This window comes from Sphaerodactylus townsendi, linkage group LG06 (genome assembly GCF_021028975.2).
Source record: "Sphaerodactylus townsendi isolate TG3544 linkage group LG06, MPM_Stown_v2.3, whole genome shotgun sequence".
NCBI classification, from domain to species: Eukaryota; Metazoa; Chordata; class Lepidosauria; order Squamata; family Sphaerodactylidae; genus Sphaerodactylus; species Sphaerodactylus townsendi.
This window is the reverse complement of record NC_059430.1, coordinates 30,856,087-30,874,344: the sequence shown is the minus strand read 5'-3', so window position 1 is coordinate 30,874,344 and position 18,258 is coordinate 30,856,087. Positions and strand designations below refer to the sequence as shown.

Below are 18,258 nucleotides of genomic sequence, written 5' to 3'. Positions count from 1 at the left end.
GGTATTAGTCATGGTGGTGGAATGGAATCTTCATTTTCCAAAGGAAGGTGTCCTTGAGTTCCAGTTGTCAGGGGGGGGGGACAGCACCAGGGAGAGGCATTTTGCCCCGTTTGGACTTCTGTGGAAACAGGATCTGGAGTAAAAAACAAACAAACCCAGTGGTCTGATCCAGCTGGGCTGTTATGTTCAAATGTTATGTAAAAAATACTTTAAAAAGCAGCCCGAGCTGATGTTTGCGTACCAGGATACATGGACACCTTGTGCATTTTTACTTTACAGCCCTGTATCTAAGCAAAGGAAGAATGTCATCAGCTGTGTGACTGTGCATGATTCCCCCTACTCTGATTCCTCTGGCAACAACAGTCCCTATGCAGTGCAACGCCGTGGAGGAAACAACAATGGAAACAACTACGATACCAAGGGAGCACCAGAAACACATTGTAATGGCAATCCCCGAACGATCATCGTGCCACCACTGAAAACGCAGGCCAGCGAGGTGTTAGTCGAGTGTGATAGGTTGGTGCCAGGTAAGTTCAGTACTGCCAGCAGAGAAAGACACAAGCTGCAAATGAAAGAATCCATTAATTCAAGCTGTATTCAGATATCACACTAAGACACAGTTTGTCACAATGGGCCCAAACACAGTTTGTTGATCATGCCTGTGCATGCGTCTCATTTCTTCCTCTGCATAGAATACAAATAGTTTAGTTTACTCAGTTTATGTGCCATTCTTCCCCTCATGGGCTCAGGGTGGCTTCCAACATAGAAAGCAATAAAATCATACTTTAAAACAATTTAAAATATAGATGGCGACTGGACAATCTAATCTGGGCCAGGGATCGCCAGTGGTTGCTACTTGCCGAACACAGCATCCCTGACTTGGAACCAAGTTCAATTCTACATGATGTGCAAAACCCACACACCCTAGTAGTGATTTCTGGACTTTGTGCAAGCTAGGATTGTAAACTGCATTTTAATCCCATTTTACCACCCTGGTTTATGTGGAATAAACTCTAGTTCACCCAGGAACTGTCATTCATATATTGTGGGAAGCCAGAAGTCAGGGAGGTGGGTAGGAAAGATATGGGCATGGGTGCATCCCTCAGCCCTCAAGTCTTCTTTGTACGCCATATCCGCAGGTATGTTGCATTTCATACATGTTGTCCAGAAACATTTTGATTCACACCAGCCTGTGGGCTTTGCTTGGAAAGCCCTAACATTTCCTTCACCCTGACTCTTTTCACAGAGTTAACCCCCAGGATGTACATTACATACACAAGGGCCAGCATGTCACAACAACTTGTGGCCCCAGCGAGGTGCTTTCACAGGACCTTGCTGAGGCTTTCCATTGCCTTCTTCTGCAGAGCTTTCCATCTCCCATTCATGTATCAACCCTGTTTAGCTTCTGAGATCTGACAGGTTATGGCATGCCACTCTCACTCCTGAATGTGCTCAATATTGAAATTTGGAAGAGGAAGGTCTTGTACAGATCCCAAATGGAAAAAGTTGCTCCTCAGAGTTTTATGTGCAAAGAGGTCTGTGAGCAAGGTCCTCACAACTGAGAACAAACCTGCCCATGGCCAGTTTGTTGATAATTGGTTAAGTACTAAAGAAAGAAAGCTCAATCTGAAATGGACCAGACTAAGGAAAGAAGAAGCCCTTTGGCCCATAGTTGGGTCCCAGACTATGAATTCTCATTATTAGACATGTTTTGATATGTTTTACTTCTCTTTGCAGTCACTACCAGTCACCATTCATCCTCCTACAAGTCGAAGTCCTCCAGCATTGTGACCTCCACCAGTGGTCACTCTTCAGGGAGCTCGTCTGGAGCCATTGCCTACAGGCAGCAGCGGCCAGGACCACATTTCCAGCAGCAGCAGCCTCTTAATCTCAGCCAGGTAAGCCCAGTGAGCAAGGAGGCCTTACAATATGTTTCACTGCTGCCAAAGAAGGGGCGTGTCCAACAAGACCATTTGGGACTTACATTCTTGCTCAAATTTAATGATGCTGGACAGTGTGAGGCTATGGCTGGAGTTGGTCATTGACCAGAAAGAACCAGGTTGAGTCTCAGCTGATTTACATGCAGAGGCGTAGCAAGGGGGGAAGCGCCTGGTGCACTGATGCATCCTCCACCCCCACCCCAGAACGCTCCCATCCTGCCCCGGAACGCTCCCGCCCCGGAAAGCCCCTGTCCCACCCCGGAACACCGCCACTACACCCTTGCCACATACCCCACAGGGGCGTGCGCTCAGTGCGTCGCACAAACCCCCACCCACCTCCTGTCCCCTTGGAGCTATACCTCTGTTTACATGCAATGTAATAATGTAATACAAGTCACAGTAAAATGTAACCTCTTAGACCTGACTTATGCTTTGCAGCTGAAATGTGGAGGCTTTTTAAAGTTGGCAGCTGTTACCACACTATTTATCCATAGCCAGTTCACCATGCAATGAGGGTGATATTACAACTGAAATAAACAACTGCGTGCTGCAAGATAATTTCCCTTCACATGAATAGCTTACTTGTGATGATAATCACTGTCATCTGAGACGGTAGGCATTCCTTCACATAAACTGACTCTGAATCGGGATTCCCAGGTTTTGTATGCACAAAGATAAATTTGGGTTATATTTTAGGGCAAAATTGAGCCTAAAATAGTGGATTAAAACAAGTCTTCTTATACCAAAAATTGTTTCCAGTGGCAGAAACAAAGTTGTTCTCACTTAAGCTGTTCCAAGTGGAATACTAATGGAGTAGGAGATTATTTGATCCAGCTTGATCATTTTATGGCTTTATCTGGAAGATATGCATTAGTCTGAAGCTCTAAATGCCTACTGAGCAGGTTAGAATATTGAGTTTTTGTCCCGCAAGCACCAGCTGTCCATTTGGTTTGGATAGGGAGCGATCTCGTAGTCACAAAGCAACACCCAGTTGGAGAGTTATGAGAATTTTCCGTAGGAATCTGGTCATCTCATCGTGACATGGCCTTTCATTGCACTTAATTCCTATTACTTAATTCCTATCACAATTCTTTGGCTTGATCCAAGATGGAGCGGCGTTTCAGGAGTCTGTCTACACTTTTGGCTTCATAGATCATAGCCCCATGTAGGGGTTGAGGGGCAGCACCACAAAGAATGATTTAAAGTATATAATGTGAACAAGTTCTGTCTGAAGTGAAATGTGGTGGCTGTGTAGTAAAGTAGTACGTTAAGTAAAGAATTTAGCAGTCTATTTTATTCTGGGCTGTGCATTCTCTGCAAAGCTGCTAGGCAGTGGTTAATATGATTTGTACGAATGTTAAAGCTGGATCTAAAAAATTCATATTTCTTTCATTCCTTTGTGTACCCAATACAGAATTGCCTTTGAAACTCCTATACCTATCCTAAGGAAACACTATCAGAGCAGGATATTCCAAAAGAAACATGGGGTCCCCAACTCTGTTTCTGTTTTATAATATGTATGCAAAAGGGCTTTTGCAAGGGGAAATTTGACTACTGATCCCATTGTCAAAAGACTAGAAGCCCAGCTATAAAAGAAAACCTGGGGGAAAGGTGCTTGCAGGTGATAACAAAAGCACCCTCCCTCCACTATACACTCATTTGCCAGTCCTCTCCTAAAAATGCCTCTTACTCCATTAAGGAAATATATTTCCTGGTATGTGTTTCTGCCTCTAGGGAAAGGGCAGAAAAGTAGGTATTTGACAAATAAAGTATATTCCTGTGACTCCTTCGAGCTAAATTGCATCCTTTCGCTAAACGATCTTTCAAGGGAAAAAGATGGCTTCCAACTGAGAATGACTTTGATCAAGAAAGGCTTTATCGGAGGGAGAAAAGTCTTTCTTTGTTGAAGGAAGTTGGTTGGAGGAAGACTTGATAGAAGGGAGTCTTAGCTGATGAAAGTCACAGGATCCAACTCATTGTTGTCTATGTTTGAAAACTCAGGAGACCCAAGGGGGAAAGATGCCATGACTATTTTGTCCATCTCCTTTTTGAACAGGCCCAGCAGCACATCACGACCGATCGCACAGGGAGTCATCGTCGACAGCAAGCGTACATCACTCCAACGATTGCTCAGGCACCCTATTCCTTCCCACACAACAGCCCCAGCCATGGTACGGTCCATCCTCACCTGGCAGCGGCTGCAGCTGCTCACCTTCCCACTCAACCTCATCTCTACACGTACACTGCACCTGCTGCCTTGGGCTCCACGGGCACCGTGGCCCATTTGGTGGCTTCCCAAGGTTCCGCTCGGCATGCTGTGCAGCACACTACATACCCAGCCAGCATCGTCCACCAGGTTCCTGTCAGCATGGGTCCTCGTGTCCTTCCGTCGCCCACCATCCACCCGAGCCAATATCAGGCTCAATTCGCCCACCAGACCTATATTAGTGCGTCTCCAGCCTCAGTCTACACTGGATACCCCCTGAGCCCCACTAAGGTCAACCAGTACCCTTACATCTAAACACTGGAATGTGAAAAGACATGGCACACCTTGAGGGGGACGAGGAAGCTTTTATACTGAAGAAAATGCAAATGGACGACAAGACGGGAGGCTTAAAACAAAACTTGAACAAAGGAGACTGCATAAGAAATGAGAGAGAGGGAGAGAAGACGAAGAGAAAAGGAGATACCCGTTGTACATGTTTTATTTAAAAGAAAAAGGAAAAGGAAAAAAAAAGAATGAAAAACAAAAATACAAAAAACATTCTGCACCAGACTTGATGGTGGGAGAAACTGAAGGGCCACTGTTCTCTGGTCCTGATTTTTTGGATAACTTCATCGATAGACTTCTACAGATTATTTTCATCTGGTTACAGGAGACTACATTTAGGAATTTGCTGTCAGACCTCCTAATACAAAGTTTCATAGGTGTTTGGGTATATATTTTTTAATTAAACCAAGAAGCATACCAATTGGGGATTTATCCAGAACTTCAAAAGGGTTGTCATCTTGTCATGGCACTGGTGGTCGTCACCCAAAGTGAAAAAAGAAAAGAAAAGAAAAGTATGATGTGTGTGTTTTTTTCCTGGCAGAGGGATCAGTAGATGTACAGGAAAAGAATGGGGTGGGGGAGGGATTGAATTGTTCCAACTCTTTCCGCGTCAGGCTTACCATTGGAGCTACTCATACTGAGCAGGAAATGCCATCCAGTTGCACCAGTCACAATAAGGATATTTGTTCTTACTTTAAATACCCTGGATAAATCTCTAAGCAATGTTATTCCTTAAGAAAAGTCTTTAATTATGTACAATAGAATCTCATGTTCCTCACTCAGAAATACTTTTTTTTCTTTCTTTGGATAACCTGTTAACCCCTCACCATTTTTCAGTCCAATCCTAACATTTCCTGCTCTGTTGGAGAAGTAAGTGCACATGACGGCCCATGCCGATAGCGAAAACATCACAAAAGCATGACATTACGCTAATGTTGCAGTGGCATTTGCGTCGTTTTGTGAGCAGATACACAACCACAGAATGTTTAGGATTTGGCAGTTCGTGTTAGGAGTAGAAGAAGATCTAGGTGGCCCTTGGTAGAATGTAGCACTATGCCATACATGTACCCTTTTTTTCCTACTTTGTTTTAAACTCCAATGATACCAATAGACTATTCCTCAATGTGATTGCACAAAAAAAGTGATATAACATAGGCATGTAACAAATGTGATTGTCCAGGTATATATGTGTGTGTATGAGTGTGTGCGCATGTGCGCGCTGATGCTGCCTTCTCTTGTGGTGTGGTCCTCAGCACAGCCATTGCAAACTGTCACAGTCTTAGTTTTACATCATTCCCTTGTAGTGCCTTACCAAACTACAGTTGCGGTTTTAAGGGTTTACTTCCACTGGTACTCCTAGAAACTGACTGAGGCTGGTTGGAATTTTAATCTCAGCTCTTCTTCTTTTCATGTTCGGTATTGTTACTTTTCTTCTAGGCTATTATTTCCATATTGTCTGTCTTGGGCAAGTTCGATGTCGGGGAGGGAGGGCAGCTGTGGAATTTGGCTGCAGTGTAGAAGTGGGTGGCTCTTGAAGGATGTTCTTGGGGTGGAAATGGTTCTTGGGCTGTGGAGCAGCTTTACCAATATTTACATTCTGCTGATGGGCTCATTGGTTCATTTTTTGATTTGAATGCTCTCAACTTCCCCCATAATTCTTTTCAGTTTTGTCTGCTGACTAAACAGAATCGGGGTTAAGGTGGAGAAGAGTGCTTTTGATCAGAAATACACTCAGTACCTCGTGTTAAATGTGAGGAGGGAGTGGGGACGGGGAGATGATTACTTTGGAAGAACAATACGTTTTCACTTGAATGCTTTCAGTGGGAAAAGAAAGAAGACGGTGGGGCAGAATTCGTTCTGAAAAGTATCATACTCAGGTTTGCTCCAGAGGTTCTTCTGAAGGTTTTCAGAATAAGCACTGGCACTTGAGCAGGTTGTGTAGCTGCCCAGGGCCCAGCACCCCCTTAAACCAAGCTACATTGCCTTTGGTAAGAGGCGTAAGCACCTGCAGAAATGGTGTAATTGATCCAGTGCATATAATAACTGAACCTAGACCTGATTTGGAACCAGGATGAAACGCTTTGTAGTTTAGTCCGTTCATTTCCTCTGACCTCACTTCTACTGTGATTTAAAAGAAAAAAGAAAAACAGACATCACTCTTCAGATTTGCTGGACTCCTTCTCCTCAGCTCCAAATAGTCTGAACTGTCTTGTTTTTGAAGTAGGTTTCCAAAGAGAACCTTAAATACAACAGAAAAGCTAGAGGGTTAGAGGGAAATGTTACCACAGCACTAAGACAAATGGGTGCTTCTGCTCTGTCAATGTTTAGCGTTTCCCTGTGGAGATAGACTTCTATTGGTGGTCTGAGGCATGTTGTGAAACAGGTCCTATACCCTGCATGGACTCTCAGGACCACTACAGGTGATTATGTGACTTCAGAAAGGGAGTGTTCAGGCCATTGGGTAAGATGTTGGGATTTGGCAGGTCAATCGACTGAGAGAAGAGGGATGGATCTCAGGGTGGTTAAAGGGAAAAGGTTTATCAAGAGGTAAGTTGACAAGAAAGGCAAGCACAGTTGTAATATCTGGAGGTGAGTGCATAAAACCTCGCCTGGAAGAAGGATGGGTTGCTCCCTACGGATGTATTGCTGAACCCCATTAATTTTCTCTGCTGAATCCTCAAATGAAGCCATCTCCATTTCCTTTTTTAAAAAAATGAGTTCTGTTTTGTCTTTCTATTTCTCCTCTTCTTCCCTTAAACACCCAGTCTGCTGTTTTATTGGTACATGCACCTTACATTTTTTTTCTGTTCTGAAAAAAACCTACTTCAGTTGCTTGCTCCCTTCAAGAAATTCCCCATTCCTTCAATGTGATGTCCCTCATTCTTCCCTTGCCTCACCTCTTCTAGGATGGAAGCGTCATGCTGCTTGAAAGGAAGGACATTATTTTATGATGATTGTTGCGTTATTGTGGTTAATTTTTATATGTAATAATTATATTTTATTCTTGGTTTTAATTGCACATGCATTCCTGCATCTTTGTGTTGTTATTTTTTTCTTTAATACTGTATTGATCGTTCATTACGTAGATTCCCCCCCCCCCAAAAAAAATCACTGGTGGCGCATCTTAGTTTTACAGCAAAAGAGAGATATTCTGGTTGAGAAGTGTGTAAAGATCTCACAGGCAAGCAGCCAACATGTTATGGCTGTTATTATACTATGATATACCTTTGCAACTCCTGATATCTTCACATGGTAATTCATGTGTTCAGAAGTGTGCTTCTAAGAATTCAACATGGAGATAGTCTGATTTCATGGTGTATCTGTTGACATGTGAGGCTAAGTAATCCAGTGAGAGGCTAAAACCACATAGCCAATCTGGGTTGAAGGTTTCCCAGCCTCAAACTGAGCTCAAGGTGAAAGTATTTGCAGTGGAGTTTCCCACAAGAAACCAATGGGATGTTCACCAAGGACAATGTAATTTATGGTGCCAGTAAAAGAAGGAGCCAAATCTAGTCACTGAAGTGATTGGCTAATTAAAGCTGAAGAACTCAGAAGCTCAATAAAATATGTAACAGGCCATTGCTCTCTACTTTTTCGTGGCTCAAGATTAAACTTCTTGCTACAGCCAGAATAGTATATGTTTCCTTCTTCCCAAAGTATCTATTTTTTTCTTTATAATTAACACTTGCAGATGTTTTGTGATACTTTTCAATTTTTGTTAGTTGTACACAATTGTTATATTTATTTTTTTAGTTAAAAAAGACCTCCACCCTATTTTCCTTTTGTACCACAAAACTGAGAACGATTGTTCTCTACTACTGAGCATTATTTTACAGAGCCTCATTTTGGTACATTTGATGAGTTAATCCCAGTTAGTTTAACGGGAATGTATATGATTGGCAGACCAGTGGCAAGAAAGGGACAAAGGGTTTTAATTTCACATAGAAAATTTTAGTTTGCTTTCTATGCATGTATGTTCACCTCTTTTCAGGACAGAATGATTCTGGTTATATGCAAGCAGAGGACTAAAGATTTAGGATGTGAAGGCAAATGAATGCATTGAAGATACAGCATTTTTTGTTCTTTAGCTGTGTTGGAAGCAGAACAGTACTCCGACTGTAGATTCTAGCAAGGTTAGAGGGTGGGTTAGTGCAGAGGAAAGCAGAGGAAAGTTCAGGATGAGCCTGTAGGTAAATAATGCATCCATAGAAGGACTGAGCAGACATTACATTAGCACAGCCTCACAAGAGCAGAAGTGAGTTGTGGTCTCTAGCCCTGCATCCCACACTGTGTAGAAGCAGAACTTCTGAACAGAGCCTATGCTCATAAAAATGATAGGCTCCTCAACTGAATGCATGTAGGGTGGGCGAAGTGGTATCAGTGAGCATAATTATGTTCCCCACCATTCATGATTAATATACTGTTATGAATTCTGCCACTTCATTGAAGTTTGAAGCCTTCCTCCAACATAAGGAGTCTTTCTTGAATGAACATGGCTCTTCCTCAACAGAAAAGCCACTCAAGTGTGAGGAAATGATGAGTGTCAAAAGTATCCCTTTGCTTACACAACACAACTAGAATAAGTGTGTGAGAGAGAGAGAGAGTCCAAAAAATGTTAGAGTACAACTTCTAAACAGAGTTACACCTGTTGAGTCCAGGACTGCAGTTAGCCCTGTAACAGATGAAAGAGTGAAACTTTAAAAACAAGAGCATTTGGCTTATAGAAATGCTTAAAGAAAAGGCCCATTTTTCCTGTTGCTTTGAGTCCTTTTGCCACATCTCTTTCATTGCACAGCGCCATTTTGAATCAGTAGCAGTAGTAGAGACTGTCTTGAACGACAATAAAAAAGGAGGTATCTAAACTCTCTATCCCCTTCAAACACAAGAAAACTGCAAGGCAGAAAGTGTCCTTTATTTCACTTTATTGTCATATTTAAAACAAGCACTCTCAAAGGCAGAAGTCTCATTTATTTTATAGATTACTGCCTACAGGAGTTCACACCACAGTAAATTGCTATGGTGCCAGTGTGGTGTAGTGGTTAAGAGCAGGTGGATTCTAATCTGGAGAACCAGGTTTGATTTCCCCATTCCAACTGGGTGAGAGGCTTATCTGGTGAACCAGATGTGTTTTTGCACTCCTACATTCCTGCTGGGTGACTTTGGACTAGTCACAGTTCTTTGGAAGTCTCTCAGCCCCACCTACCTCACAAGGTGTCTGTTGTGGGAAGAGAAAGGAGCTTGTAAGCCATCTTGAGTTTCCTTACAGGAGAGAAAGGTGGGGTATAAATCCAAACTCCTCTTCTTCTTAAGGAACTATATCTGACAATTTGGTGTGGAAGAAATTACATCCTGAAGAGAAAGTAAAAACTGTTTCTTTCCTGAACCAAAGAAAATCTTTTAAAAGACCAATAAATTTACAAACTAGTGTGTGCCCTTACCCATTAAAGAATTTGGTTACATTTTCCAGCTTTTTGTCTATCTTTCCACTGACACACTTACCTTTATTCTTCAAATAGGTATTTGAAGAAATTTGCTGGGGGGAATTCAGTCATACTTACTGCTACTGCCCTAAATTGTACATCAAAAGAAGGAGGGGAGTGTATGCTCACTGGATTGTTTTTTAACAGAAGTCCATGAAAACATGTTTTCCTTGGCAATGACAAAGCATAGCAATATATCAAACTACCTGTTGAGGCAAAACTTCTATAAGTTCTTTGTGTTTGTTTCTGTAACATCAGAATTGTATGCATTTAGTAGTCAGTGTCTATACAATCTGGGTGAAACTCAGCACACTTCTGAAGAATAAAGCTTAAGGTTATGCAACTGTAGAAGCACTGTAGGTAAAATGTTCTACCACCAGCCCCATTTTTAAAAAGAAATAAGATTCTTTGTTCCTAGGAAATCAAATCCTGTTTACTTGAGCACAGACTGAATAAAGTTCCTTCCTTTGGAGCGTTTGCTATGGGAATAAATAGTTATTTTCTTCTTTACCAAAACTGATACTCGCCTTCAGATGATGTATAACATCTGTTCTTATTGGCTTTTCCAAGCCCTCATCCTATAGGAGAGTCTTTAGGGCAATTGGTGCAGTCGTGATCTTCTCCTGCAGGTATAGAAATCTCTTCAGAAGATGTGGGGATTTGGAAATGTCACATCCTTGGTTCATCCCCTAGGCATTATCGGTCTTGCATCTGCAGTGGGGCAAAACAGAATTTAACTCTGTGAAATTATCTCTACATTCGTTGTATGTCTTAGTGGCAATGGGATTCCTGATTGCGAGGAAGCAAGTTAAAACTTCCCTGGTCCCCAAGTGTGAATCAAATGAAGCAAAGTACACTTCACCCAATGGGAGCTGGACTGTACTTTTGTCCTATAGTAACAGTATTATGAATTGTTATGTTTCAGGTCATGCTGCCCCCAATACAGAGCCACAAGTGCTCACTGGGGATATGGCCTTCCAAGTAAACCACTATGCTGTAGCATGGTTCTTGAGTGGCTGGAGTTTATTGTAAAAAAAATTTAATGTGCTGTCATCGTAACATTTAAGTTCATACCAGCTGGCAAAATAATTGGACTGCTTCATGACAATACTTAGGGTTGCCAACCTCCAGGTGGTGCCTGGAGATTCCCTGCTTTTACACCTGATGTCCAAGTGACAGAGCTCAGTTTGACTGGAGAAAATGGCTGCTTTGGAGGGTAGACTCTTTGGCATTGTGCCATGCTGAAGTTTCTCCTTTCCCTAAACTCTGCCCTCTGCAGGCTCCACCCCCCCACCCCCCCCAAATGTCCCAAGTATTTCCCAACCCACTGCTGGCAATCCTACCTATCCTTATCGGGCATGGAGAAGGCAGAAGGAATGTCCACATTGGAGTGCTTCTGTATTTGTAGGATGTTGGTGTCTTTTTAAGATATGTCACTATCTGGGCTGATGAAAGAGTGCTACCAGTGAATGTAAACAATCTCTAATGGCAGAAGGAAACACATATGTAGCAAGTGTGTCATTTTGAGTGGGCAATTAGTACACGTTTCTGACATGTTGAATATAGCAAATAAAAGTGAAACTCAAGTTTCTTGTGTACGGGTTAGTATTGTCCTTCCAGTTTTAGCAGTGCTGCTATACCAGTCATGTCATGTGCATAAGAGAAATGTTTTATTTTTGTCTTTTACTTAATATAGCTGAATCAAGAAAGGCAATACTAAAGGCATATTTTTTTCCACATATATATTTTACTGCACTGATGAATATTGTAACATCACTAATCCTAAACTGTTGGGGGAGATGCTTGTTAGTTCACACCAGCAGTTGTGTGTGAATGGTAAGGGTCTTTCTTTTTTTTTCTTCCGTCCTTCAGAAAGAGGTGGAGCAAGACTACTGAGGCAAACCAAGGATGACAGTAATTTGCATTTCTTCCTGGTACTGTTTCCCATGGTGGGGGGCTTGAAGCACTTCAGCTACTTTCTTACTTCTACCTTGTACAGACTTGTACCAGATTATTTTCACACATGGAGCAAACAAAATGTTTAACTTACTTTTAGGACACACAGCCAAGGACTTACTAAGGTGCTGAGATAAAGTTGATAAATAGCAGAGACTTTTAAAACTAAGAATTCAGTAAATGGTGAGAATGTTCAAGATACTTTGAACTGGAATTCCAATTAGAAAGTATATGCATTGGCCATCTATTTTATTTTGGGTTGGGGGTTTACTTGGCTCATTTATTGTAGTTCTAGAGAAATCTGTCTGTGTTCTAGATGTTTCTAGAGCTCATTGACTCCATTGGAAGCAAACCCACCTGATCAGGATTCTGTTTGGTCTGACTTGTATTAAAGAATTCTGACAGTATACTTTGTTTTATAAATAAAGAAGGATTGAAAAAAAACCTTATCTTACAAAAACTGTGACCTAATGGCAATAATTACCTCAAATGTGGGCATTCATCTTGGTTTCAGCCTTTTTTAAAACAAATAAACATGTAGCCAGTTTGAATTTGGGATTTTTAAAGAAGTATACTGTCTATATGGGCAGGAAAAAAATGTCCACCCGGTCACTGTTGCTTACGTGATTCTTTGAAAATGATGAAACCAAGGATTAAATTACTCGTTTATGTTTTTTTAATTAATTGTAATGTTAAAATGCACATGTAATTATATATGTTCTTAGCTACTGTAAAATGCTTCGGCCTTCTCGAAGATGTTTAATGAATCACATTTTAAACCAATATGAACTGAACAATAGACTGTGGCTACTTAAAAGATTTCTGGCTACATTTTATAGTGATAATATTTTATAGTTTACATTTAAACTGGTACTTTCTAACTAAATGTTCTGTTGTTGACTATATCTTCAGAATTTCTGCTATTCCTTTATGTTTTCATTTTGCCCTTTTAAAAACTGAGTGTCTTCAGTATGTATATTCTGTTCTGAGATATAACATAGTATTAGAAAGTCAGTTCAGATTAAACAATTCCAAAGTTAAGGGGGTAAAAATCACTCCACGCATGATGAAAATATAGCAAATAGAGTCCAAAAATGACCTATTTATTTTTTAAGTTAAAAAAATTTCTTTGGGATGAATCAGGAAGCACAACAATTCCTAACTATTCTGCCTAAGAACCTAACTTGAACAGAAATACCTATGTGATGAAGACAAAAGGGTATTCAGAGTAAAGGATGTGGCTGAGTGACTCAGGGCGAGTTCACACAGAGATAGATTGTTGTGTGGTTATGAGTGCTATAATCATGTAATGTGGTAATCCTGTTCTTAGAAAGATCTCATGGATAATGGCAATCATGGATCACATGGTGCACCTTTGAAAAACTTGGAAGCACTGCACTTGGGACATCTCATCCCACATCCCCAGCGTCAATCATTTGGCAGCTAGATATGTGGAAAACTCTTAGTGCAAGAATACTCAGTAGCATCCCATGTGCATGCCAGGAATGCTGTATTCTTGTAGAGTAGGGAAGGCTGTTTATGAAGCCCTTCCAAAATAAAACTCTGGTTCCTGAGACAGTAAATCCGTGGATTGCTTTGGGAGACAATGAGAGGCAGAGCTGTGATTTTGGCTTTTGTATGGTTTCATTCTGTCTAGTTTTTACTTATCATTCTCGATCCACTTTTAACCCCTAAATTAAATTATAAAGAACTTGACCGGCTCCTTGTAAATTTAATTTGTCTACTAGCCAATGACAGTATGCTAGACGCTGTTTCGGTATTACGGATTGTAGTATATTATGTGTTTGGATGTAAATTTTGGGGGTGGGGTGTTTTTTGTGTGTTTGTTACTTTATTTTAGTCTTGCTTAAATGTATTTATGGTGTTTTTTCCCCTTACCGTCAAGTAACCAATGAATATATATATGGAAATGTTGTGCTAAGCAAAGACAATAAATTGGCACAAATAAGAATTCTGTCTGAAGAGCTGACAATCTCAGCAAAATTCCTTGCCTTGTTCATGGGTTAGGGAAAAGAAGCAAGACATTGTTAAGCCCCTGCATTGTTTTTTACATAATAAATCTTCCCAGTTTAGTCAATGGCAGACTCACAGCCCCTTTAGAACACCAATTGAAAGCCATGGTCTTCACATGATAGCTCACATTACCAAAGTGATAACCGAGTCACCATTTTGAAAGCCAAACATAGGCACAGTTAACAGCAGCTAAACCATGAATTGTTGTTAGCAACCCTCTGGTCCTTCCTTCTATATTAAAGTTAGGCCTGGAAATATGAACTTGCTCCACAATAGGAACTACAGGTTTTATTGCGGGGTGGTGTGGAGTGTTAAGCCTGGGTTTAGAGTGTATGCAGCACAAAATAGATCCATATTCGCTAGAATCAATATGGTTACATGTAGCATCTCTAGTCTCACAAGTAGAACTTCCCATGTTTCTACATTGGCATGGTTACATACAACACTTCCTGTTGTTTTTCTCTGTTGCGTTTGAGTATTTCTTCAAGTGATATTTCCATGGCTATTTTAAGGCACAACCATTTGAGATACCAGAAAGTATCTCTTCTACCCTTTTTGCTTCACCAGCTAAGTAAATACATGAGGTATTTTCTGTGCCAAAATTTTACACAGACAGAATTGGAATGTATAAACTGTAAATTTGATACCAAAACCAGATTTTTTTATTCAAAAGAGGAAGACAATAGCTTTATGAGAAAGGGGAGAAAGAAAGGACTATCTTGGCAGAGTCTATAGTATGGTAGTCAAAGAATACAAACAAGGGGAGGTATTTATGAATATCTGGATCCTTTTGGAACATAACTGAAGGAATGTTCTATACCTGCGCATTGGCCATAAATACAATATCATCTAAATGGAAAAGAGAACTTACTTCGTGCAATTGTGGTTTTTTAAAGAGAAGACAGTGCAAAAATCTCAACATTGTTTCCCAAGTACAATTAAAAAACACCTTCCACACTGTCACCTCAGTGAAACCTTGAAGAGTTTTATTTTCTATACACTGAATCATCTCAGTTGAAAAGCCCCACAAAAGCCCTGATTGGTTGTATTCTTTCACTGTATGGTTCTGTATTAAGAGTGTTAATCCATGTTAAAACTTCGTGAAAATTATTGTGTGCAACAGTATTTTCTTGTGTACTTTCCCCCCTCTGTGAATTGTCCCCCTTTCTCTTATTTTTTCTTTCTTTTATTATTATTATTATTTTGATTATTATTATTATAATTTTGCTTCTGGTAATGTCGTTGAAAAAAAGCAGAAAAGAAACTGATGTGTTGTAGAACTATATGTAACCTATCCTTAGTCACATATTATAGGTATGTTATAAGAATGGATATTTTACTTGGCTTTAGAATGTTTTACAAAAAAAAACCTAATTCTTAACCAATCAAGTTCTTGCTACTAAAAAAAAAATTGCTTGTGTTTCTCATCATGACGTTGTGTGCTTCTAATTAATAATCATTTTCGTTGTAGAAAAATGGAGTGAATTTATATTAGATTTGAAAACTAATAATAGCATTGTAAATTTATGAGATGATTTTAACAGAAAAAAAACCTTATAGAAGAATATAGTTATTTTAATTGTAATATTACTAACTGTAGGGTGAGAAAGGGGATCCCATTGTGGTGAACTATGTTATAGCTTGTTATTCACAGTTTCTTTTTGATCATTTTTTCGGTCTCTGAGGTGAAACGAGTTATTAATCAGAATTTGTAAACTCACATATGCATATTGTATATGTGTAGAAATGTAATCACACTTTGTCTTGGAATTACATTAAACTGTTTTGAGTCACTGCACTGTCAGCGTGTCTTTTAACTGGCATGGATGTAACCTAACTGCTAAAGAAGACTTGCCTCTACAGTCTTTACTTGGTGATTGAGCTTAATCCCATACGTGTGTGTCTTTTTAAAAAAAATTATCTGGCTTGATAATTTTTAAGGCAAACTCTATCCACTCCAGTAAACTATGGTTTATGGGAGGTGAGAATTTAGCAATTAACAGATCATATTCCCTCACTGAATCTACTTGATCCTTGAAAGTATTTAATTCACCTGTTAAAAAAACAGTCAAGGGTAATATCCACTTTCTTGTGTGCCTCACTTCACAGCTGCAAATGGCCACAGTAGTAAGGGAGGATGGAGAGATAGGACAGACTATGACTCAATAGATAATGTCGTAAATCAGTCTAGTGGTTAAGTAAGTCCACCTGATTCCAATCAGGTAACTTCTTGAGAGGTCTTCAACTATGAAATACTGATAGGAGTAGCTGCCTCACATTGAGCTCTGATAAGAACCCAAGTTAATTATGGGATGGAAGAAAAGGCCAAGAGATACTGAAGATGCCGGTGATGCCGCCCCTCCCATATCTAAGCAACTACAAATAGTAGACTTTTCTCACACTCTACTGCTGACCATTATACAGTTTTAACAGATAATGAGAATGTTTTAAATGATGACTGCGTGGCAGAGAAGCAACTCCAGGGTAAAGAAGCTGAAGAGTCTCCATGTAGAAATATAAGTATAACCGAACAAAGTCCAGTTAAGACAAAGAAAGACGTTAGTAACATGGACAACGCTGATAAAGAAATTGTTGAAAGGACTAAGTATATCAACTTACTTCTTGTTGTCATAACAGTTGAACATATTTGTAAAGAACTGAAAAAGCTTAGTTTATTTAATAATAAAGCAAAGGAATTTGGAACCGGAACAGCAAAACAATCAAATCTCACTTAAAGAAACCGTAGGTAAATCACTAAATAATAAACCCTCTCACTAATTCAGCAACATAGGATCAGATTATTAAACTAATCTTAATTACAAATAAGATTTGCTTAACAGTGTAGAAATTTAGAGGATTGGAACTCCAAACACAACATCAAAAGACATTTAAAAGTACTATTAAAAAATAAGCTGAACCTTACAGACTTTCAAGAAACAGAATTGTTGAACCCTAGAAATTACCCACAGAGGGTAATTCTGATTTTTTTTTTACTCTAATAGAGTCCACTCTACTTTGCTGCATTCAAGGACATATTTAGCAATGAAATGTGTCTTTCCCACTCGGGTATTTAAGAACGAGTTGATACTTCCCTTGATTCCCAGAACAAAAAAAAAATCTCAGCATGGGAAACTACAGACTTCTTCTGGAGATAACCTCATCAATCTTGACAGCAATAAAAACTCAAATAAAAACGACATTGTTCAATGTGCAGGAATTGGAAAATCTGTTGGAAGATGGTAAAGGATCAAATAATCAGTTATTGGAATTTAATCTTAATGAATCCCTTTCATTTTTTGGGGGGGCGGGGAGAGAACAAGACAAAATAACTAAAAGGCTAGACCAACTGAAGAATGAACTAACAATGAGCAAAAATCATCTACAAGGGAATTTACAGCTGTCATCAGACCCAGATGACCTACAAAATCAATTGGCTCTAATCAATCTAGACATTGGTTACAACCAAAAATTAAACAAATTATTCTAAAATTAACTAATTCTGTCTCCACTGATACCTTAAACAACTAGCAGATCCTAATGGACTCTTCCTTATGTCTGGCAAAACCAGCTTCAGTTTCAAAACCCTGTAATCTTTCATGGTTTGATAATGATTGCAGAAAACTCAAAGCCATACTACACAAAACATATGATCAGTTAAATAAACAAAACTAAACAAAAACTCATAATGAATTCATTAGTTTAAAAAAAAAGAATACCGAGAACTGACAAAGAAAAAGAAGACAATATTATCTGAAAAACTGGAATTCACAGTATGAAGCTCTTACATTTTCTAATTCAAGACCTTTTGGGAAAACAGTCAGGACCTTTTTCCATCGAACTCAACCTTCTAACACCTCTGAGATCACAGCCTCTACTTGTACTCACTAATGCACTGAACTTTTTACAATACACCTGATCAAATACAAAAAAATACCTTCCTTAAATAATATCCCAAACTGGCCAAGAGTGGAGGACAGAATTCTGTAAGACAGAATTATTCCACCGGGCCTTTGGAGAGGCTGGCCGCTGTTCTACTGCCCCCCACTGAAACTCTGCCGAATTTCCATCTTTGTCATCTCGGTTGGGCCTGCTGTGATTCCATCTGGGCCCACCTGTTCCCTCCCTTTCTTCTTTCCTCTTTTCCCTTGCTTTTAGCCTTAGGAACGGGCGCCTGTTTGAACTGTTTTATACGGGTTGAATGGCTTGGATTGTTTTAATTATATGTAATTGCTGCCGGAGTTTTAATGTTTACGTTATGTTGTTGAGTTGCTGTTAATAACAGCCATGTTGTTGAGCC

At 39.8% G+C, this 18,258-nt stretch overlaps 1 protein-coding gene across 2 annotated transcripts in view; it reads left to right on the top strand.

Moving 5' to 3' along the window:
• Positions 1–7,505, top strand: part of HIPK2 (homeodomain interacting protein kinase 2) — a 177,571-nt gene extending 170,066 nt beyond the window's left edge. For both annotated transcript variants that reach the window (XM_048499564.1, XM_048499563.1), the window contains exons 13-15: positions 280–527; positions 1,738–1,898; positions 3,997–7,505. In XM_048499564.1, the coding sequence (XP_048355521.1) occupies positions 280–527; positions 1,738–1,898; positions 3,997–4,461 (874 nt within the window). In that variant the 3' untranslated portion in view covers positions 4,462–7,505. The remainder of the gene's footprint in view (positions 1–279; positions 528–1,737; positions 1,899–3,996) is intronic.
• Positions 7,506–18,258: the final 10,753 nt, after the last annotated feature.